General features: G+C 40.1%; 1 protein-coding gene and 2 long non-coding RNA genes across 3 annotated transcripts in view; 2 read left to right on the top strand and 1 right to left on the bottom strand.

Moving 5' to 3' along the window:
* Positions 1-1571: 1571 nt before the first annotated feature.
* PNPT1 (polyribonucleotide nucleotidyltransferase 1) lies at positions 1572-16909 on the bottom strand. Its single transcript, XM_005486797.4, has 29 exons — positions 16688-16909; positions 15282-15342; positions 14896-14970; positions 14503-14608; positions 14108-14157; positions 13581-13644; positions 13446-13493; positions 12659-12772; positions 12274-12460; positions 12049-12100; positions 11285-11342; positions 11047-11143; positions 10849-10951; positions 9983-10053; positions 9344-9380; positions 8518-8584; positions 8325-8414; positions 7979-8032; positions 7769-7875; positions 6757-6828; positions 6599-6662; positions 5989-6072; positions 5456-5539; positions 4438-4544; positions 4300-4355; positions 3454-3532; positions 3042-3089; positions 2531-2689; positions 1572-1891 (listed from the first exon to the last, which is right to left on the bottom strand). The coding sequence occupies exons 1-28, from the start codon at positions 16876-16878 to the stop codon at positions 2534-2536; spliced, it is 2382 nt and encodes a 793-aa protein (XP_005486854.2). The 5' UTR covers positions 16879-16909; the 3' UTR covers positions 1572-1891; positions 2531-2533.
* LOC141728455 (uncharacterized) lies at positions 2648-5954 on the top strand. The gene is made up of 2 exons (XR_012579370.1): positions 2648-2759; positions 5038-5954. It is a non-coding gene; the product is annotated as an uncharacterized LOC141728455 (long non-coding RNA).
* Positions 16910-21667: 4758 nt separating the features above from the next.
* The window catches only part of LOC141728454 (uncharacterized), a 60688-nt gene continuing 58194 nt past the window's right edge, over positions 21668-24161 (top strand). The window contains exon 1 of the long non-coding RNA XR_012579369.1: positions 21668-21762. This is a non-coding gene — a long non-coding RNA (uncharacterized LOC141728454). The remainder of the gene's footprint in view (positions 21763-24161) is intronic.

The following is a 24161-nucleotide window of genomic DNA, read 5'->3' as shown; positions in this document are numbered from 1 at the left end:
GAAAACTTCAGACTTGTCAAATAAAGGCATTTCTGGCCCTGCTGAGCTGCTGCCATGCTGCTCCTGCCCAGCTCCACTCTCCAAGGCAATTCCTTTCACTGGCTCCATTTAAGACAGGTCATTACAGAAGCTAATTATGCTGAGCAGTAAAAAAGAAGAAATAAATCACTGTTTCAAACACAACAAAGCACCAGCTGTGAAAGGACTGAGCTTGTTCTCTTGAGCACTCTGCACTCACCTGCTTTCTGATCATGGCTGCTCCCACCTGAGCCGAGCTCCTCCAGCCTGGGATATCCTTCCCTCCAGGAAGGGTCAGAGCAGCAGCACTTGCTCAACTCTTGGCTCCATGGAGCTGCTCACTGCTCAGGTAAGAGAGAGCAGCCTTCTGCTCCTCCCAGCCAATCCCAAAGTGCTCTTCCCCACCCCTTCCCACAGGGCCCGAAGCTGCTTCCAGCTGCACCAAGCCAGGCTGACTGTACAGGTTCTGCCACAGCAACATGAAAGCCATTCTGCTCCTTTATCATCATCCACCAAACACACAAGGCCAGCAGCTGCTTTACTGAGAGCAGCTCCACAGCACAGCCTCAGAAATCAGTGTACAATAAAGGCAGATAAACCTTGGAAAACCACTCCGATTGGGGAGGTCCATTTCTGGGAAGAGTTACCAGAAATGGCAACATGTGAGTTTCTGCTCAGGGACTTTAACACTGACCTACATAATTTTATTAACACTATTCATATGTAACAATCATGTATCAGTCAAGTGTCACAGTAAGAAGTGACATCTGAATTCTTACTAAGAAATAATAAGACACAGCCCTCAAAAAGGACGAAAGATTTCCTTGGCAATCTTTTCTTCAATCTATCCAAACTTGTTTCAATTTTTCAATCTTACATGATGAAAGACAGAGACAACTACAGAGCAGCGTACCAGTAATTTTGTTCTTCTTTAATACTTTAACTTAGAATAAAAAAAGGAGTAATTTTAACTGTACATTCCCACTTCTCCTCTCCCCAGTGCTTTGGTTTTTCTTTCAGGTGGTTCAGAGCCCACCTGCCACCAGGTGGGAAGTTGATTTTCTTATTAGCCCTGCATACAAATTGTTGAACATCAGAAGGACCCTGTTTGATTTTCAAAGTCTGTACCTCGCAGTAGAAAAACAAGTCATTCTCCTGAGCCCCTGGGAAATGTTTTGAAGTCTAAAAGAGATCAGTGAACTCACTGATGCAACATAATTAATAGAAGGATTAACACTTCTAATGAGAGTGTTTTAAGGAAAGATTTATCACATCAATTGTTCATTCCAAGAAAGTATTTTAATTTTGATGTTTTAATTATGCATTTTAAAAGGCAATAAGGGGTGATGTTACAGCCAAGTTCTGCTCAGATATTGTAGCAGGTCTGAACATTTTGAAAGTGATGAATTAATCTAAACCAGCATCCATCATGTTAAAGGTGATTCTTCTATGTCTTTATGTCTTGCTCAACATTCTTGTACACTGAAAAGCCACTAAAACTTTGGCCAAGCATACAGGATAATTCTTTCTCCCACAAAAGAGTTGTTCAGCTCTTACTTGTCATATTCACAGTTTTATTTTGAGTGGATAACTCAAAAAAGAATAATTTTTAGCACTGAAATATCTTCTCAGTCCACAGAATTCCATGTTCTTGTATTCCCATCTCAGCCTTGCTACACAAGATGAGGGCATTGCTTGTTCCTGGTTTTATTTTCAAGTTTTTAATCAACTTGAAGGCTTTGAAGTTCTACATCACTTTAAGCATAAACAGTGTCTATTTTATAAATCTGATTCACTCTCATCCACCTGCAGATTCTGGAGAAGGTTCTAGCAAAGGTCACTTGTATTTTCACCAATTATCACACCTCTTTTCCTGAAAGAGAGAAAACACTTTGTAACCAACTCATTATAACAAGGTATGAGATTCAAAAATGCTCCTTAAAACCAAGATTTCTTCAGTGAATTTCCCTTCTTTTAGTGCTGCCAGTCATTCCTAGAAGGCTGCCACAGATTGCCTTGAGTTCCCACTGGTGCCCTGTGCATGTGCCAATCTTGCTGTGTAACTGCTCCTGATTTTAACATCAGGCATTTTTCTGTTCCAGCAGCTTTCCAAGAACAAGAAAACCCACAGAAATGGGGAAAGTTGAGGCATGAGCCTTCTAACAGTCAAATACAAGCTGGAAAATCACTTCCTTAAGGAAGAGCTTTGGCCATTTCATAATTGACTGAAGTCTTCTCTAATCAAGAAAGCAGCTCATTTTTTGTTCTCCTCTAATATCCTGCTTGGGTTTTTCTTTAAAAGGCAGAGAAAAAGGATGTTGGAGATGAACAACTAAGTTTGGTTTGGACAGAAGGGGCTGTTTACACTGCTTGAAACTGTCAAAGCATTTGAACCAATTTTATACCATCAAATTTCCCACAGCTACAACTCATTGCAAACCCAGACTGACACAATTCTTAGCAGAGCAGTCAGTGCAGCCCTGAGTCAGCTGAGCTGCCCTGCTGGCCTTACCTGTCACTGGGGTGAGGTGGATGTGTGTGGAACAGCCCCTCCCAGGACAATGCTGTTTTTATCTGTCAGGGTTTTCAGGCTGCTGCTGGCTGGGGACTGCAGGATTTTCCGGGAGAGCCTCATCCTGCCGTCGGTGGGATCACGGCCAAAGTATTTCACCTGGCAAGGAGCAATCTCACACTGAGCAACTTCAAGAGCTGCAAATAGCACTTTCCTTCAAAGATGAGGGGTAGGGTTTAAATTTTTATTCATTTTTTATCAGTTTGATGCTAGAAATGCAATAAATAAGCATCCTTTAGCCTATATTGCTATCAAATATTCTTGTGCCTAGATAGCAAGAGGATAACATTAAATAAACATAACTTGAATTATCAGGCCTTTAACTAGCACAGAAAGGGAATCCAATATGGAAAAATATTTTCTTCATAAACACTAAATAATCAGAGAAAAAAATCAAATTTTAAAATATAAGCAGCGCTTTATTAGTATTTTAATGTTAAAAAATAATTACCTGAATTTCTTGTCCAACTTCTAATCCCAGGGCACTAGGGTGTTTAATCTAGAACACAGTGTTTTACAGAAATAAAATTATTGAAGTTTGTTTTAAAAATCCCTTCATTCAGGGGTTCTTCATGCTACACTACAGTGGCTCAGCACTACCAAAGGAACAACAGGATTCTGAATATTAATGGAAAAGGGAACTGCAGAGCCAAAGAACTTGGTGTAAAAACAACTGCAGCAGTCACAGTTGATTCTTTACAGGTTTAAGTACAGGGCAGGAAGAATTAGAATTAAAAGTGCTGCTAATTATCAGCTGTTAACCTGGAAATGTGCTGTGGAACAACAGTAAGTGTGTTACATCCATGCCAACTGGGTAAAATAAATCTAATTGCCCATTTTGTACCTGTTTAAGGATGGCTTACCTTTCTTTGATCCAGCTGGGAATTATGAAGTAACACTGGGGTCATGTTTGGGTACAGTTTTACCATCACTCCAGAATCCCTGCAGCAGGAACAGCACAGTTATGTCAAAGGGCTTCAAGAACAGTCCACATTTCACTCTCATATTGTCCCCAAAGCAAGCACTGTAAACTTCTCATAAACCAAATTTTACTCATCCCTTTTTAAAAATCTTTTATCCACCATAACATACCCACTCATTTTTCTTTAAGTGCAAATAAATGAGAATTTCTTATTTCAGGGCAGTATTTAATTAATAGATACCACCCAAAATGTAATTTTTACAAGTCAAACATTGTGATGAAAAGTGGAAAGCAAATTCATACCATCACTTTCAGATTCAAAGATGAAAAAGGTGAAACCTTTATAATTTGGAGACATTCTAAAAACTAAACAAACAGCTTTATCAAGAAACAAAATATTTTCACCAGAGTATCAGAAAATAGCAGAAATTATGCAGGTGCCAGTATTCTCAGCATAAATACGGCACTCTTAAAAAAATAATGATTATTTTACATAATAATTAGGTATGTATACATACCTAATATATATTATATTATACATTATATAATATACAATACACTGCGTATATTATATATGATATATATAACGTATCATATATAATATATTATATATGTATAATATATTGTATATATTATACATATATACAATATATGTATATATACATATATACAATATATGTATATATACATATATAATACAGCTACATATATAGCTATATACAATATATATACAATATAATATAGCTACATAAATAATTTAATTTCAACTCCCAAGCACTTTTTATACCTTATTTCAGTAATTGTGGCTGTATAAATTGCCCCAAACTCCAAATTCACTTCTTGCTGTAGAAGGAAAAAAAGAAACCAGTAAGGCAGAAAGGCACAAAGAGCAAACTGTGGAGCTGAGGCAGAAGTGTGAGCTCACATCATCCTTGCAGATCTCCCCAATGAACTCCCTGGCCTCGTGCATCGCCCCTGGCGTGGGGGCAAACACAGAATAGGTCTCCTCATCCAGCTGGCTCACAGTCACACCTGCAAAAGGGGATTGGGACACAGTCAGGGCACACTGCACACACTCACACTCAGAGCAGAAGGGTTTTGCACACTCATTAAGACCTCAGACTTCTAACATTATTTAATTCTTAACTTCTTCTATCATTATTTTACCTTGTTCAATTTAGGCATTGAACAACCCACCTCCTTGCAAATAGCTCGATAAACATGTGGGCCATAAGAGAACACAAAATTATTTTTGTAATCATTTAAAGGCTGCAAAAAAAATCCTGAATAAATGTTGAGGTTTATGAATCAATTTCCCAGAGATTTTTAAACTTTGTAATGAAAAAAAGGTGAAACATTAGAAACAAACAGAAAACAACCAAAGAGTCAACAAAGCAAAATCCTTGTGCCTTTGTGATTTTTAATAAAAGAAAAAGCAAGGGGTGGGTTTTAAACAAATCAATAAGACAAATTCACAATTCAGAGACCGGCTGTTCTAACCGTGCTCTGCTTTCTGATATTTCAGAATCACAGAATTTCTGAAATTATGGGACCCTGAAATCCTGGGACCCTGAAATCCACAGCCAACATCTGGGGAGCAACCCTCACTGCTACAGCACCAGCTGGGATTGGCACACTACCTGAACAGAGAAACAACTTGCATTAATAGCTGAGGGAAATGAAAGTGTTTTGGAGCCAGAATGGTAAAATTCTTTGCCTTTCTAGGAAAGGGAAAAGATTTTTCCTCTTTTTCTCCACCTCAATCCCCTGGAGAAGCATTATTCAAGTTCACCACAGCATTAAGTTTCAGGTCCAAAGCAGAGCATCTCCCAGAATTTTTTCATTTCCAGTTTGCACTGAGCATTGAAACAGCTCAACATACAAGTGTGAAACAAAGGGAAACCTGTGAGGGGAAATCATCACAGGAGTCAAAAATGTCTCACCAGTCTGTGCTTGAAGTTTTTTCAAGTTGTAAGCCCCAGGACCAACGAATCTTAATCTTTTTGATAATGGAACGTGGATGGTTTCTGAAAGAAGATTTAGAAATCCTTTGAAGTGCTAAATATAATCATCTTGAAAGCTATCACACAAAAGGGCACATTCAGCTACCTGGGCTATCTGCTGAACAGGGATGTAATTACAGGCAAGAACTGAAATTAATGAAGATACAGAATAAACTCTGATGACTGTAAATTACCTTAAGCCATACTGATACTCTGATCTACATCCATTCTGATGTTGTCAGAGCGTCACATAACTGCACTTCAATTGTTTTTTGGTGTACACTGAAATAGGAGTGCTGCCCCATGTGGCAATAACAATCCCCCCAAAATAACCAAAACTAACCACAACCCCTCCACAAATTATCCCCACAGGATAAGGGCATAAATATATAACAATCAATCATTAAAAAAAAGGTATTTTAAGCAGAAGAATTTTATTGTTAAAAAGCTATGAATTCATACAATAACATTACCTACAACTGGTCCACTTTCTTTTCTGTTGGGTCTGGGTTTTGCCAGTGTTTGGTTCATAATTTGTAGAATCTCCCTCTTTGCAGCTAGAGGGAATAATAATTTAAAAAATCAGTAATTTTACATATGATTAAAAGAAATATATGAAGTTTTTGTTATACAGTAGAAAAACATTCCTTGTCAAAACCTGTCTCCTGCCTAGCTGGAGAATGTCAGGCTGAAAGTTTTCCAACTCATTAAATCCTTATTAAGCCACACAGCTTCACTTTCTCATGTGCTTCAGGAATATTTTAGCTGCACATGTCAGAATACAGATGGCAGCAAGTTTCACTGGTAAATATAGCTGAATTTATGTGAAATGAGAGGAAGTTTGCTGTTATTTTTATAACATTATCCCGTTGAATTTAAACAAAGTGTGTTAGTCCCAATCATGCAATGGCTGAAGTTACTCTGAAGTTGGTTTAGATGATAAAGCCAAACCCATTCCATAAAGATAGGAGCTTGTTTTTCTCACAATGAGAACAAAAAATGAACAGTTAATTGTTTAGTTTCCTACAACTTAATTCCATTTATAATATAATGAAATGGGTGTAAATGCAAGAACAGACCTACCTGTAGCTTGCTGAATAGCTTCCACCACAATTTTTATTGGTATTCCTGGCAGCTTCAGATCAACCTGACATGAGAAGAATTAAGTGCCATCAACATGTCAGGAAAGCTCTTTTAATACTCTCTGAGTTTCATTTGAGGAAAATTCCAGCTCACAATACCTGCAGTGCAGTTATCCCTTTGTTGGTGCCTGCCATCTTGAAATCCATATCTCCATAATAATCTTCAATTCCCTGCCAGCACACACAGACAAAACCAAGTTGGAGTCATTTTCTCCACTATGCCAAAAGTACAGAGGAATTACTTTTGAGACTTCAAGTTTTCTCCAGCTTTATTTTGCTGTTCAGGATTAACTGTTCCTTTCTCTCCTTCCAAATCAAGAGCTTTTGTGGACAAGTTTCTGATCCACAGCTGATCTTGTGCTGTCAAGGGCTGCACATTTTCCTCCCCAGCCCCTCTTCCAAGTGCTCATTCTCCACCCAATATGCAGTGGCCTTCAGTAAATTATTCATCTTTTTATCCCATGAGGAAAGACAAAATTAATTGGAAGGAGAAAGCTGATGAATGCTTAAATAACTAAAAACATGAAAAATAAGAAACATGACTGGACATATCATACAAATTTTTCAAAATGAGGGAGAAATTTGGGAGATGAAACAAAAGATGAAACAAATTTTTCCAGGAGTTTTGGTGGTGTTGACATGGGTCAAAGAGATGAGAATCCCGACTCCATGTTTCAGAAGGATGATTTATTATTTTATTATATATTATACTAAGAGAAAATGATATACTAAAACTACACTAAAAGAATAGAAGAAAGGATTTCATCAGAAGGCTTGAAAGGAATAGAAAAGAATTGGAATGATAAAATCTTGTGACTGACCAGAGAGTCTGAGCCAGCTGGACTGTGACTGACCATTAATTAAAAACAACCACATGAGGCCAATCAAAGATCCACCTTTTATCCACAGCAGCAGATAATCAGTGTTCACATTTCATTTCTGAGGCCGCTCAGCTTCTCAGGACAAAAATCCTGTCAAAGGGATTTTTCATAAAATACGCCCATGACAAGGAGTGATGTTCTGGAACTGACTGGGCGGAAGGTTCCAGAAGAAGCCACAGAGGTATTTCTCAGCAGTGATTTGAGGAGGAGGAGGATGTGAGAGCACTCACCAGGATGTCTGTCAGCAGGCGATAATCCTCAATGTCCCCCTTGCCCTGACTGCACTTGGTGACCAGGCCTATGGCTACACCTGCCACTGCACTGGACACTGGAACTCCTAGGAGAGGCACAAAAACACATTTTTGAAGCCTCTGGTCATATCCAGATCCTGCAGCACGTTATCACATGTGGTTTATCCTTGTGAGTGCTTTATTTTGTACCTGCATCCATTAATGCTAAACTTCCACCGCATGCAGAAGCCATTGAGGAGGAGCCTGGAGTTGGAATGCAGGAAAAAAACAGGATTAAACACTGATAATGGGTCTCAATAGAAGCTACAGTTATTTTTCTCATCCTCTGGCATAAAAATGCCCCCAAATACCATTTTGAAAACTCCATTCTTCATGAACCTACTTTTTATTTTACAATATTTTATGTGATAGTTTTAAGAACATTTAAACTGAAATCTATTATTTAGCATGCCTATAAATCAAGCTTGTTAAACAAAGCTTTTTAAGAACCCAATTTGGTCTCCAGCCTAGGTTAGAAACAAGAAAACCCTAATACCATTAGATTCCAAGACTTCAGAAGTAACTCTGATTGTGAATGGGAAATCCTGGGGTATAACTGGTTTCAAAGCTCGTTCTGCCAGTGCACCTGTTTAAAAAAATCCAACAAAATAGCCACTAAGTGATCCATGAATAAAAGTCAGATAAAATATTGGAACTTCCAGCATGGCATTTCTCTAGTCTGGACTTACCATGTCCAAGCTCCCTTCTGTTCATGACAGTAACTTTGCCAATCTCATTGGTTGCATAAGGTGGAAACTATGAAACAAAAAAAAAAGTGTACACACAAAATTAACCTGCTTTTCTTTTCCATTTTAAAACATCCACTTAGACAAAAACATCTTTGAAATTTTGGTGCATCTCAAAGTAAATATACATGAAAAATAAAATAATCAAACCACCACATGACTTCTAGCAGTCACTTGGTTTGCAAACCAGGACCAGTTTAGGTAATGTTTAGTAAATGTTTTATTTCCACAAGACAAAAAGAGAATAAAGCAGTAGCAAGGTAGCTAAGAGAGAACAGAAGAAGCTTCCTCCAAAGGAACTTGTCAAACCACCTAGCAGAAATGTTATTTCTGTCAGAGATAATGGAACAAGATCTGCCTGTTGCCTGTAGGAAACACTTTGGGCAAGCTCCAAAGGCTGAGAGAGATCCAAGATGTAAAAGCATTTATTTACTACTGCTGTGCCATGCCAGCTGAACATATTAATAGAGTTTACTAAAAATAATAGCACAGGTTAATCCTGCTTTCAGTAAGAACCTGTTCTGAAGGAGCTCACCTAATGTTATGGCATGAAAAGCCTGTATAAACTGGCAATTTACAAATTACCTGCTGCTCTTCAGGAAACCAGCACTTCTGCTCATATAAATTCATGCATGAATTAGCATAAATGCATTTTAGCAAATCTAGAGCTAATTTATAACCTTGGAAGTGATCAACTGCACCTTTACAAGCAAGACATGAAGCCCTTCTATCAATCATGCAGAAAGTTGTAACACAGGAGAAGTCTCACCTCATAATGCAGCATGAAGTTTTTATCTTTAATTCCACTATTAATTAAAAACAAGATCATGTCAAAACAGGAGCAACCAAACATGTCACACACAACAGGTAATTCAAACTAATTACAAATGGACCCAGCCAAAGCCAACAAATCAATCCATTGCTGATCACCCACAGCTACCAAAATTAGAGAATATTCCAAACTCTTCCAGGGGACAAAGATTTAACTACAGTAAAGCTAAGACATTAAAATGTAAAAGCTCCCACTCTGGGATGAAATCACTGGGGTGACATCACTGCAATGTGGCTCTAAAGGGAACCAATTTCACTTCAGCAATGAAGTGTTCAAAGCACAAGGACCAGCTTGCTACATTCCAAGTTAAACTTTCCACAAATATTTTAAATACATAGACCAGGCTGGATGTCACTTTGTAACACTCCCCAGTTTCAAACGTGGGCTATGGAATTAATGCCACCCTAACACAAACCCATGCCATGATCTCTGGAAAGCAGGCCACTTCAAAGTCTCATTTTACACATTTTTCAGTCCCAAAAAAGTAACTATGTGGAAGTTGAAGGGGATTTTATCAAATGTGCTTAAAACGTTCACCTTCTTGTTACTACTGCCAAAGCACCAAGACATACATACCTCACTGCTGTGGAGATAACATCTGACTTTACACTGGATTCTAGAGAGTCAAATGTAACTGTACACAGAACCTAAAATGAAAATGAGCTAAAATAAATAAAAACCAAACCCCTCTTAAACCCTTGCAGCCTTCACAAATGTTACTGTTTATGAAGAATCAAAAAGAACAAGTCCAGCAGCACATGAGATGCCATCAGCTACCACTTGTAGAACCTTTTTTCTCTATCACATAAACTTACTCCTAGTCTGCAAAGACCACACATTCTTACAAGCAATCCCATTTAAAAATATTAATTTAATGCTGCTTAAGTAGGAGCCAAGAGCAGTTTGCTCCCTAAGAAAGATGTAAGAGACAGGGCCAGCTGCAGGCACAATGTTGTTTGTGCCTGTTTCCCACATGGACTTGCAGTGGGTGTATTTTTTAGTGGGATAAGAGGGGACACTGAGGAGTAAATCCCTGCCTGCCACTGCCACCCTAACTCAGTGCAATAAGAAGTTAGATCAGTGGCTGACAGTCCTCTAGCAAAGGCAGCTATAAAAGTACAGAAGACCAAATCTCAAGAATGCTCTTAATTCAATCCACCCAACAGCTGACACTTTTGGCAAAGAAGAGAAAAAAATCCTCTCATTATTGCAATTTTCGGGTAAAATTTCCCTATTTGGCTCAGGTTGCATATGGAGCTGCTTTTAAAAGATTTCTCATGAGGTGCCCAATTTAGCAGTGCCCTACACACCAATGTGCTTCCCAACCCACACACCACTTCTGCTTCTTGCTATTTAAATGTGAAGAGAACAAGGAAACCTGGCATTTAATCTCTGAGCTTTTGATAGTTCATTGATCATTTGTGATGTTTCAGTGACACTACCTGTGTTTGACCTCTCTGAAACAAGGCTGATCCATGAAGCATTTTGAACATGTTCACTTCACATTTAATGTCTCTGAGGGAAGTCAAATCTCTCCCATCACACCTGAAGTGACAAAGAGAGATGAAGAGATCAGTTCAACCACAGTCTTTGATTAAAAGCTGACAGAAATATTATCAGTAGGAGTTTGACACACCCACCTTCTATATTCATTTAGCACAAGATTTCTAAAAATGTCCTTTGAAACCACATTGAAAGATTCCATGATTTCGTAAGGCTCAGCCTCCGGAAATTTTTCTGGGTATAGAAAAGAAATTGTTGGGAAATTAATTTTATAGAACTTTTACTAAAATAGCTTCCAACAAAGAGTTAGATACTCTAACTCCAAGCAGTGCTACCTACATTAAAACATTCTCAAAATATTAACAAAAATGATACCTTTCAGCTGTTCTTCTGTTTCAAGCCTTATTTTGTTGATTGCCTCATCTCTTGAAATCTAGAACAGAGGATTTGCAACCAGTTAACTCTACAGGGCAGAACAACAACTGAGGTTTGGGGCTGTTTGGTTTAAAGGTCTGCAAAAATTTAAGGAATAAGACACAGAACTGTCACACAAATTCAAAACTCAATAATGAGGTTGGAAGAGACCTCAGGGGTTGTGTGGTCCAACCTTTATTGGCAAGAGCAGTCTAGACAAGCTGGCCCAGCACCCTCCCCACCTAAATCCTAAAAATGTCCCACACTGGGCAATCCACCTCTTCCCTGGGGAGATTATCCCAGTAACTGATGATTTTTCCTGAGCAGAACATTGCTCTTGTGCCCAACCAAACCTTTCAGGAGTAACCTGCACCCATTTCCCCTCATCCCTTCCATGTGACTTTTTTGGAAAAGGGAGTTTCCACCTCCACAGAATACAAGCAAATATTCTGGGCAGGTTAAAACTTAGAGAAAAATTTGTTATTATTATTACAAATAGATGCAGGGAAGGAGACAAGCTTAAATTACAGTAGCACTGAGGTTGGAAAAAGGCCCTGAAATCATCAAGTCCAACCTATGATCACCACATTGTCAACCAGAGCATGGCACATCCAGTGTTTCCTTAGAACACCTCCAGGGACAGAGCTTAAAGAGCTAAAAGTATTCAATCCTAGTGCATTATGATATTAATTTAAAAAATAATTATATCACAATTGATTACTTACTTTATCATGGCTTGAATCTGTGAACACTGCATAGATCTTGTTGGAAGCAAGCCTTTAGGGAGAAAAGGAAGAATTTTTGAAAATACAACTTAAACACTTCTATAATCAGAGGGTTTTTTTTCTTTTGAGGACTAAATATTTGAAAATTATTTAGTGAAATACCAATCTGGTGAAAGCACAGACTCACAAACATTCCTCCATCTGCATGATTTGTTCTGCACTTACTTCTTTGCAAGTTCCACGATCTCTTCAGGAGCAAGGAATAATTTCTGGACAGTTCTCTTGACCACCCCCCGCTCCTTCACCAGCTGCTGGATGCCCTGGATGATGTGCTGGGTCTGCTTCACCCCCACTTTGATGGCATGGCAGAAATCTTGCTGCAAGATGTTCTCAGCAGTTGCTTCCAACATAACTGGCAATGGAAAGTTAAAAATTCAGTGAATTCCTGTTTTATTGTTCAACAGCAATCTAACATTAAACTGCATAAATATGAGGGAATCTACTTAAAAAAAAAAGTTACCTATCACTGTTGTATAAAAATCCACATTTCAAAGATAAGGAAAACATCTGCAAAGATTTCCAAGCTCTCAACAGACAACAATTCACTTACCAACTTGATTTTGTGCAGCTCCAGCAACAACTAAATTCAGAGTACTGGAGGCCATCTCTTTCCTAGTTGGATTGATAACAGTCTCTCCATCCACCAGCCCCACCCTCACTGCACCTGCAAAGAAACTCCACAAAGTCATTTATTATTATAATAAATAAGTTCTTTAAGGCATCACATTCCTTTGAAAGTTACACAGCTAATAGCAATAATTAAAGCTACAGACTAATTAAAAAAATATCAGCACGTTGACTGGATATTAAGAACAAATGTAGAAGACAAAATTATCTGTTCTCTTTTTATTTTGGGCAAATAATGCCAGTATTACACACAATGCTGTGAGTGTACTGGGAGTTTTTTGGCATTTCAGCACATATTTTCTAGGAAAAAAAAAAAGGCAGCTGAAATTGTTCAATATTTGTTCTTGGGCAGATCTTTTCCCAGAAAATACTCACAAGGAAATAAATCTCTTGTTGAATTCCTTGAGGAAAAGTATTCTGAAGCAGTTATTTTCCAAACAATGCTTTTCACTAATATGTTTCTCTTAGCAGAAAATTAATTTATTGGTCTACATAGTACACTATTTCTATATTTTATTTCCTCTCAAAAGTGCATTTAGTCCAGAAAAAGAATTCCTTGAACTGCAATAATCCTATCCATGGTAAAATTATTTCCAGCCCTTGAAATTTCATGTTTAGATTCAGCTTTTACTTTAAAAAACAAAGTGCCACCTGTAGTCTAGATCTTCCATTCCATTAAAATCACCCATAATTTCACAATATTTACTTACCAATAGGACCATTCCAGGGGATGTCAGACAAGGCAAGCGCTGCAGAAGCTGAAAGGAAGACAAAAAATCTGGATTAGGAAAAAACCTGATCTCATGGAATCCCACCAAAGCACCAATTTCTCACAGCCTTCTTACCTCCATTAATTGCCAGAATATCAGGATCATTGACACCATCTACTGCTAAAAGATTACAAAGGATCTGGCATAAGATAAAAGACAATGAATCATTTTGACCTATACATATTTATAAGCTGTCAATACAAATCTAAGGGCACTAAAAAACCCCAGGTATCTACACAAGTCTATTTTTCACAGGGAAATTTTTTCAGGTATTTAAAATAGAAAGCTGACAATAAAGCCCCATTAATGGATAATATTGTATCACATCATATATAAAATATTTACTATTAGTATCTTTCCTCTGTTGTACAGAGGAGATTTTAATTTTGTTCCTACATCTTGACAACAAAATTTGGAAAGTAGGATGTAATAATAAATAAAGACAAGGATATTACAGACTAAAAAGCAACATTACACTTGTTTGTGAAGTGCAAACCCCTCCTTGATGTTAACAAAAATAGTTTTTCTTAAAACAGGGCCTGGATAATGAAATTTTCCTTGGCCATATCCAAGTTTTCCATTTTGAAGGTGGCATGACTTACCTGTGTATCATAAAAGTAGCCTGCTGGGAAGAGAGGTCTGATTGAGCGATCTGCAAAGGAAATAACAAACTTTTCATAAGAATTCATAAGAATTTGGGTTTCAGCAATTAATATTCAGCTTGTCCTGAAATGACCCCACCAGAAACTGACAAAACAGGGGTTAAAAAAAAAAAAAAAAAGAAAGAATAGTGGAGAACCCAGAAATGTATTAAATGTATTTACCATGACATATATAACCTTAAAATTTCAATCATACTGATAAATAAATTACATGTTTGTTTTCTGGCAGCATTATAAATGGTATTTACAATGGCATTATAAATGGTATTTTCAGACACTCACAAAAAAATGACAACATTTTTAAAGTACACTGTAAATAAAAGGTTTCAGCCTACCTATTACTCTGCTTGTAAGGATTTCCTTATCAGTGGAACCAAGCTCTCTTCTTAGATAATTTGTAGGAATTCTTCCTGCTGCAGCAGCTTTCTGCCTGTAGTCAACCTTCCAAAGAAAATTCATGATCAATGACAACTGATTATTTACTGCAGAGCCACAGAAACCCTCACAAGGGACCCAACAGGGATCCTTTTTATCATTTTATTTTATCATCAACTGCAATTCTGAAGTGGAGGCTCTGCCATCTACTGTTTGCATTCCTCACTCCCCCCAACATCCTGAACTCCACATTTAAGGACTATGGCTGTTAAGTTCATCATTGATTAGCACAAAATTAATTCTTAGTACCTAATTAATACTTTGTACTTACTTAATTAATCATCAGTACTTACCACTAATGGCATAAATTGAGATGGAGAGGGCTTGGTTTTGCTGACTGCTGTGACCATCACTGCTGTGTCACCTAGCTGAGTTAAGAAAAATAGGTAAAAACTGAAGTTATCTGAAAAGAAAATTATTCACAATATTCTAAATTTATTTACAAACCAGTAATTCTTAAGAACGATACTCTGCAGAAAGCCACCACATAAATCCACAGCTCATGCCCTGTTTTTGCTTTTCAGACTTAATTTTCTCCTATAAAATTTTTCCTTCCCTTAGTTAGGGATGAAGTTGCCACTTGAGGCTCTAGATCCCACAGGCTCTGATGCCCAAACAATGATTTTCAAGATTCAGGAATTTTGAAGCTGCACAAATTTTGGCTATTTTTTGTTTTTACCTGAACAACAGCAGATCCATCTGCAAACTTGGCAAGTTTTCCAGAAGACAGCTCCATCTTTCTAAAGGAAAGAAAGAACCTGTTACACGAGTTTCTAGTGAATTCATGTACATCTCCCAGCAATTTCTGCACTCCTCTGTAGCCCCAACTGCACAGAATGAAGGCTGTGCTTCACAGGAGTAACAAAAATCCTCTTAGATATAAAAATTGAAATTCTTGGAGCAAAAGTGACCAAATCCATTTAAATTTCAAGTGTCCTGCTTCCTTTACCTTGAAGCAAAGCCTTGTAACTGTCCCTAGGAGTTACAAAGGTGAAGCATCAGCTGCTCCAGCTGGGGTTTAGCCAGTGGGAAACACCCTCAAGGCTGAGGGGAGCTGATTGAGCACATCCCAGCACAGCTGCAGAAAATCCCCTCCTCTGTGGCAGAGAAAGGACAGCAACAAGGCAATGAGGATACACTTGAGAGCAATATATAAAAATATGGATTATTTATTCCAGGGGTGTGCTGGGTGCTACTGCACAAGGCCAGCACACTCTCCTGCCTTTCCATACCATTATTCATACACAGAAGTCCAGAGCTGGTCCCTTCCCAAGCACAGCCCCTCTATTATGACTAGGCAGTAATTTTTATACAAGTTATCCCGGGTAAAATGTTCACATGCTCAGGGGAACACCTGGGCAAGACCCTTATGACCTGTAGGTGTGATTTTCATTGTTATAATAATACAATTCAGCTGTAGAGTCACAGGATGGTTTTGGTGGGAAGGGATCCTGAAGATCACCAAGTTCCACCCCTTCACTATCTCAGGTTGCTCCAAACTCCATCCAACCTGGCTTTAAACACATCCATGGGTGGGGCAGCCACAGCTTCTCTGTGCCAGGATCTCACAGGGAACATTCTTCCCCTAATATCCCATCTAAACTTACTGTGTTTCAATTTTAACCCGTTCCCCCTTGTCCTGTCACTGCACCTTTCCAGGCAGCTCCTGGAAGGCCACAATTAGATCACCCCAAAGCTTTTCTTCTCCAGGCTGAACAATCCCAATTCTCTCAGCCTTTACTGACCAGAAAGGTCTCCATCCCTGTGATCAATTTGGTGACCTGGAATATTTCGCTTAAATTGGTACTGAACACACCGACATCCATCAACATTTTCATTTATTACATCCTTATGGCTCCTCAGCCCCTGACTCAGCCATGACAGGGCTGATCCCACTGCTGCGGGCTCCCTTCTTGTTTGGCAGCACACCAAGACCCGACACCAAAGAACGTCCCGCCTGAGGATAAGCTCAGTTATAACCTCAGATAACCTGGACACATCCCGCATTTTGCACCATTTTCCCTCATGTTTGCGTTACTCTCCAGCCGGGCCAGCGCTCGACCGTGCCGCCCCCACACCCCTCACCTGCCGCCCACCTCCACCGTCACGGCCCTCCCAGGCCCGGGTCTGGGCCCCGCCGCGGCGCCGCGGGCACACAGCCAGGGCAGGGCGGGCCGGCCCGGGGGCAGGAGCCGCCGCCACCGCGCCGCGGCCCCGCCGCCATCCCGGGCCAGCGCGCCCAGCGCGGCGCGGCCGCAGCTCGTGGCGGCCGCCATAGCGCCCCCGGCAGGAAAGGGCGGCCGCGCGATTGGCTGGGGGCAGCGGCGCCGCGCAGTGAGAGCGGAGCGGATTGGCCGAGGCGCCGCCGCGCCGCTTTCGGTTCCGTACGGGCGCTACAGCGGCTGAGGAGGGTCAGGCAGCGCAGAGCGCGCCAGTGCGGCCGCTCCGCCACTCCCGAATCCTGAGGGAAAAAGCGGCAGAAAAAGCTCCGAGATAGCGCCTGAGGCGGCTTTGGAGCCACCTCGGGCTGGAATCTGAGGAAAAGCAGATCGAACGGGGGCTCGGAGCGAGGAAGAGGACACCGGCACCGGGCCGCGCCCTCAGGAGTCCCGCAGGGTTGGTAACGGCACCGCCTGAGGGGCCCCGCCCTGCCTGAGGGGCGGCCCCACGGCCGGCAGGAATTCGTGAGGGGAAAACCCCCTGGCTTTGGGATTAATTTACTCCGCAGACTTTGTTCTGTAATATACCCACCAAAAAAAACTCCTCCAAAACAAAAATAAAACTAAAAACAAACAAACAAACCTCCAACAACAACCCCCAAAAAATAACAAGGAAAAAATACCGAAAAACCACCAACCAACAACAACCAAAAAAAAAAAAAACCAGAAAAAACCCACCATAAAACAAACAAAAACAACCCCAAAAAACAACAACAACAAAAAAACCCACAAAAAACCAAAAAAACCAACGCCCCCAAAGACAGCAACAAAAAAACCTAAAAAGAGAAACAACTCAGAAGAACCCCACCAAAAAAAAACTCAAAAAACAACCAAAACAAACCCCCCCCAAAAAAAAAATCACCAAAACCCAACCAAAACACACTTTAAAGCAAAGAACGCCAAAATAATCTGCAATGTGCAAGAAGACTAGAACACAGATATTGCTTATCACAAACTTGATGTGCTCTTACAAGCTCAGAGTGCATCAGAATGTCACTGAGGGCACAGTAGTTTTGTTAGTTTATTAATTATTCCTCAGTGTAATGCAAAATAAATTAGTAATTAGTGTTAATTATGTCTCTGAGGTGAGTGAACAATAATGTGATTGTGGAGATCTGATCACACCAACAGTGAGATAGTTTATATTCATTTAATCCCACATGTATCTGTCACGCATCACCTTGAACTCCTCTGCTATCTGCATTTAACAATTTAAATTTGATAAGTAATAAACGAAAAAACATAATAATTTACTACTATTTTATTTTTAAAGCTATTTTGATGCCACTTGTTTGCTTGATTCAGGTTTTCTGTCCAAGCTGCTTTTATAGGAAACAAACTCAGGACTGGGAGAACAGTCCAAACAACAATTTTCCTTTTGTGCCAACATGTTTCATATCTTTTTGGCAAGGCACAAAAGAAAGAAGTAAAAGGATCAGAAACTTGGGATTTGGCCTAGACAAAAAGGCTGCTAACTTTATCCAGATTTACAATTTATTGGTACAGTTTTGTTTGGTACAAGAATGAATTAGGTGGCAAAGCAGAAATGTTCCCCGTATTCCCTTGAATTCACATTAAGACTGAATGACAAACAGACAATTGTTTGGAATGTTTTTTATGTAATTATTACAATTGCTATTATCACACTCACCAAGATGATTAATGAATATTTCATTGCTGTCATGGCCTAACAGACTATAGCCATAGAACCACTGTCATAGGAAAAGGATACCAGAGCTTGGATTTCCTTCAAAATACTAGGCAGCAAAAAAAATTAATGTTTAATATAATGAAAGAAAGCAAAACTATGATTCATTTATTAAGAAAGATTTGCACTTCCTTTCCCTCTTCATTAAATTTTCCTCTGGTTTGTTTGATACCCAATTCTCTCCATCCCCATTCTGCAGCTCAGTAAATCTCTCACTTCAAGTGAGACACTTGACAAACACTTGTAAAGTGTCAGACACTTGTAAAAAAGTGATGTGTGGCTATTTTAAGGGATGGTAAACATGCAACCGACTACCCTAGAAAAAGGCTATGACCATTTTCAATGCACTCCTCCACTACATGGCTTCTTATGGCTCTATTTTTTCCTGGGCTCAAGTTTTTTTGTCAAACAAGATTAAATTGAACCCCTTATGTAGTTTTGGCATAAAGCTCTACACACTTATTATTTGATTTATTACAATTTTATTTTAAAGAGGAACCCATTGTACAGATCTAGCCCTATAAAGGCAGCTCAATATAAAACTTAAATGAAAACCAAACCCAACAAACAAACAAACAGCATGACAGTGGTTTATTTCCCCCTTTTTTCCATCATTGCTGATAAGAAATTGTACCTGCAGTAGTTCCAGGAAAGACTCCCTCTGGTGTTCCAGCCATTCCACCATGCCCTGGTAGTGCATCCCCTTCTGGCTTTATTGCAAACTGTGAAGAGCAATTATGGCATCATTAAATAGTCCTGGGAGCCCTGGGATGCTGCACCTGAGCAAGTAATTTTGAAACTAACAAATTTGTTTTAGCAGGATGCAGCTCTCTCATCCTAACTTTCTAAAGAAGCCTTGGGAGAATCCATTGAAATTGCATGACTTCAAACCAACTTATTTTCACTTGGTTTTCTCTCCTCATTCCTGTCCTGTTTAGCTCTACTCTGAATTTCCTGCTGTATCTCTTGGGATGGCTTTCAGATGCCACTGGGTTTCCTCAGCAAGTGTAACTCCAGTGGCTCAGTGTTCTTCAGGAAACTCACATGGATGAACTTTGCAATCACAATGGCAGGTGGGTGTAATCTTTAATTTGAGGGAAATAAAAAGGGGAGCTGATTGCATTTAACAAATTGTCTATTTGCCTCCTGGATCTTGTTGGGGCACCTGTGTCTCATTGTATTTTAGGGCAGCACCACCCCTCCTTTCCTTCGTTTTCCTCCAGGTTCCTGAGGGCTCTGTGCTGCTCTGCTCCCTGAGCAGGGGTGAAATTGCACCATTCCTTGTGCTTTGGGAATAGAAGGTGGATTCAAGCAGAAGGTCTGGGCGAGTAAACTGAAGCCTGTGCTCCTCTCAGTCAAGGAAGAAGAAGGTGTAGCTGAAGCTGTGCTGTCTTGCAAAGTAAGTTGGAGACTTCTACAACTATCTGTTTTATAGGATTGCTTGAACACATGAGAAGGGGTTAAAAATACAAATCCCTTTTCCTAAGCCAGTGCTGTGGTTTCTAAAGTGAATTGGGTGTGTTGGGTTTTTTTTCATATTTTATTTTTGCGCCCTATAAGGAGCAAGAAAGGCAGAGAATTGAGTAATCGTCAGAGCAAGCTTTTATTTTTCAGAAGGTTTGTTTGGATGTGTCAGTAGTCAAAGTGTATGTGTGTAAAGCCTGTGTGTCATGCCCACAGTGTAAGGTATAATTTTTTTCTTTTCAGCAGCAAACTTTGAAACTGTTGGATTCCTAGTTTTTATTGCTGTATAGCCTCAATTTAGTGAAGGACTTCAAGAAAGTAGTTGCCCTTTTTTTTCCCCCCACTCCTTGTGGTAGGAGACAACAGAAGCATAACACTAAAGAAAATATGAGCTCCTTATTTGAACTAGTGGAGTCAATTCCTCCATGTTTTCTTGATCTCTCTTTTGTTTTATTTACTATCTTAAGTTGAGAGTTAAAGCATCTTATAAATCAATAAGCTGGGTTCAACCAAGCCTTCCTGCTGGTGTATGGCATGCAGTGTGTCTCCACAGGCCAGCTCTTAGGTGGCTCACATGAAGGAAAAACCCAGACCTGGGCAATGGGAGCTTCTGGCAGGCCAAAACAGGCTCAGCAAAGGGTTGGGAGCAGCCCCTGAAACTGAGGGGCTGGAGTGGAAATTTGTGTCCAGCTGCAGGGACCTTGTAGCTGTGCTGTGAGCTGGCAGGGGCAGCTCTGCAGGGGGGTGGGCAGGGGTTGAATATTCTGAGTGAGACCCCTCCATATTACCCAGATACAGAGCCTCAATGTTGTTCTCCCTTCCAGGAGTTTTCAATGTCCTTGAGCTGTGGATTTGGGTTCTTTGACACTTAAAACCACTTGAATTCCTTTGCTCAGTCTGGATTGTGCTGAAATTGTTATGTAAGTTGTCTTAATGTGTATTTCTATCTAATGAAAGGAAAGCTCTTCCCTGTAACAATCCCTGTCCTTTCAAACGTGCTACCTTTGTATTTTATATCTCTTTACTGAGCTGCTTTCTCTTTCACCACCTCCCCAGGAACCAGGAATGTTCCAGCTCGGTAGGACAGGTACCATGTGGAGGTTCTGCTTGTATATATGTACTCATTAAATACATAGACCTGTTCGTTGTGGTATGTGAGATTCTGTAAGTGTTCCTTTATTTGCAGTGTGGCTTTGAAGTGAATGTACTTTATTTGAAGGGGTTAATATGCTTTGGCAATGGGTGTTGTGCTGGGGCCTGCTCCTGCCATTGGACAGAGAGAAGAAATTAGTAGATGAATCTGGAACACTGGCTGCACCAGGAAATCAGAGGGATGAGCAACTACACAGTGAGAGTTACTTTGATTTTTTTAGCCATTTCACTGAATAACAAGTGTTCAAGGCAGTGTGAAACATCACATTTTAATTCCCCCCTTTTCTTGGAGGGTCTTCACCACGCCTTGGTTTTTCTGCAGTACAGAAATTGAGAATACCGTGCCCACGTTGGCGGGAAGTTCTCTGGACAGAGTAAAACCCAAAAATGTGTCATTTGGTGTGTGTTTATTGAAAATACCCCTCTGCCATACGGTGGCACTGTTGAGCTGGGCACGGCGCGGGCCGGGCTCCGTTCTCGCCGTTCCCTGGCGGTGCCTGCAGGGCGCAGCTCCTGCCCGCGCAACCCCTCCGTGGCTCGCTTGGAAACTTCCCGGAGTGTTCATGGAGTACTAGAAAACAACGGCTTGGTTTCATGTCAGCTCTTCATTTGCATGGGTGAGTGATTGGCACAGAAAGGATTTTTTTTATTTGAAGCGAATAGATAGATCTACAGAAATAGTAAATTTTACAGAATTTGCTATGGACAGTGCTCTTCCCTTTTTGTGTGCAATGGGAGTAGAGAGGAGCTGAAGAGACCCTAAATTCATAGATTAAAGAGGAGCACCTAGAGGTGCGATTTAAAAGCCTTTTCAGGCATTTCTGTGAGCTCTGATCATTCAGTGCTGTGCCTTTAACAAAAGAGTCGAGCAAAGCTGAATGCAAGAGCACTCTGCATGTGTGGGGTGATGTTCAGATTCCTGATTTCTAAACTGAATTAGCACCACTTCTAACACTACTTGAGTACTACTCGCTACAATGACTCTGACCTATAGTGTAAAAAACGTAAGTGAACAAACATAATGTATAATGCACAAAGCTTCCTGATGTGTGTGCACTTCTAACACTGCAAATGCCTTTGACCTGTAGTGTAAAAAACGTAAGCGAACATCATGCACAAAGCTTCCTGATACGTGCGCTTGCTCTCTATCAAGTCAGTTTTTGGGTGCCCAAGTTAAAATTATTTGTAGTCTAGAAAACACTCCAAAAATCCCATTTGAGGGCTCTTCTCTGTGTCACCCTGAGAGGCCCTGCAGATCTGTGTTGGCTGTGAAGAGCCAAAGCTCTAATACTGAATGCATCTGATGGGAATTATGGTACATAAAAGGGAATACAAGGCCTGCAATGACCTAAGGCCCTGAGTTCCTTGAGTGAGTGAAGGGCAAACTGTGATTGGTCTGTGGTGTGTGTTGGGTGATGGCACAAAATCAGTCCAAAAATGTGAATTTGGAGCTCTTCAAACCCCAAGTTGGAATGCTGTGATTATTTACCTGTGGATGTGACATTTTGCAACAGCTATTTAATGGTTACTTAAACCATTAAAAACTTAGTGAGTTAATTTTAAGAGGCATTTTCAAGTAAGAGAAGCAAAAGCAAGACAATGATTCATAGAGCCTCTCTAACAAAGAACAAAGCTCTGGAAACCTCCAGGCTGCTGAAGGTGCCAAGCAGAAAGGCCCAGATAGTGGAGAAAGACAGGAGAGTTTTTTGACCACAACTTGTCCATTGTTAAAGCATCTCAGCCACTGAATCCCTTTTTTCTTTGCTCTCTGAGACGCTCCAGGGAAAAGCCTTTGAAATTTTGTTGGGAGTTGGATGTTGATGAGGCCTGAACTTGCAGCAGTGCAGAGTGTGGTGGACAGCACACTTGAAATAAAGCAGCAGCCTCGCAGCTCAGAGTGCTGTGGATCCTGGCTGTTCCCCTTTGGCTTGGTGCTTTGCATTTTTGTCCTCAATTTCAAAGCAAAACTATAAATAGGAGTTGGGAACTGTGTGGATGTGGTGATTGATATGGATTTTTTTTTGCTGTTCTCACCCACTTGCCTTGTAAAGGAGGTTTAAGCTTAAATTAAGAGCCAATGATGAAGCAGTTTGTCAACCCTTGCCATGTCCTTGATCCATTTCCAGTTTGTTTGGCTCCATCCTCTTGCTGTGACAAATGTCACTGGCTTCACCAGGGCTGGGTCAAGCTCTTTGTGTGGAGGTTTGGAATTTCACCATGAATGCAAATATTTCCTCAAAAGGATTCCTTGGAATCCCTAAATATTTGCATTAATTTTTTCTTTTCCTTGGGGAAAAAATCTGAACTATATTTTGGGGTATGAAGTAAGAGCTACACCTTGATTTAGGTCCTCCTGATGAGAGGAGATACGACCTATAAAATGAAGGATGAAAACAGCAATAAAAAGTTTCTGGGGATGATAAAAAGATGATTTATAGTCAGGACCCAGTTATAAATCTCATCAGCACTTACTATAGCTATACTTACACATTGCTACCTTGTTGAAAGAAAAGTTAGTAAAGAATTCAGTGTGGTATTTAATTCACACAGTTACCTGCACAAGTTGCAACTGGCTTAAAAAATGCCAGTGTTAGTAAAAGCAGGAGAAGAGTGGTAATTGTTTATGTTAATGGAGTATCTGCCTTTTGAAACTATAGTCAACCCTGATTTGGGGTCTGAAATGTGCAAAACATGTAAAATTTTATAGGGTAGTAGCAGCTGCTCCCAGTAACAGGTATTTGCTCCACAGCTGGTAACAGTTCAGTGATTCAGCCGCAACCTTTGATTTATTTTATTGTCTCATAACTTCATACTGGGTGTTTGGCCTTGATCTTGTTTCAGGTGTTGTCTTCAGAGCATCCCCAGCCTGATCTTTATAAGCTGTTTGTGTGGTGGGTGGGAAGAGCATCTGAGGATTTGAGCATTTGAGGATTGCAGTGCAGCACTGCTGAGGGTGCTTCTGTGCAACTGGGGGGCTGTTCAGCACCTGCCTTTAACTGGGTGGGAGGTAATGGAT

This window comes from Zonotrichia albicollis, chromosome 3 (assembly GCF_047830755.1).
Source record: "Zonotrichia albicollis isolate bZonAlb1 chromosome 3, bZonAlb1.hap1, whole genome shotgun sequence".
In the NCBI taxonomy this organism is placed as follows: domain Eukaryota; kingdom Metazoa; phylum Chordata; class Aves; order Passeriformes; family Passerellidae; genus Zonotrichia; species Zonotrichia albicollis.
The sequence above is the reverse complement of the archived record's forward strand: the minus strand, read 5'-3'. Positions and strand labels throughout refer to the sequence as shown.

What these genes read in the sequence shown, in the direction of transcription:
- PNPT1 (XM_005486797.4), bottom strand. Translation starts at nt 16,878, where the DNA reads ATGGCGGCCGCCACGAGCTGCGGCCGCGCCGCGCTGGGCGCGCTGGCC. An exon ending in TTCAGAGAGGTCAAACACAG is followed by an intron (nt 10,054 to 10,848) that starts GTAGTGTCACTG and finishes TTTTCATTTTAG; the next exon opens with GTTCTGTGTACAGTTACATT. An exon ending in GCCACAATTACTGAAATAAG is followed by an intron (nt 3,533 to 4,299) that starts GTATAAAAAGTG and finishes TTCCTGCTGCAG; the next exon opens with GGATTCTGGAGTGATGGTAA.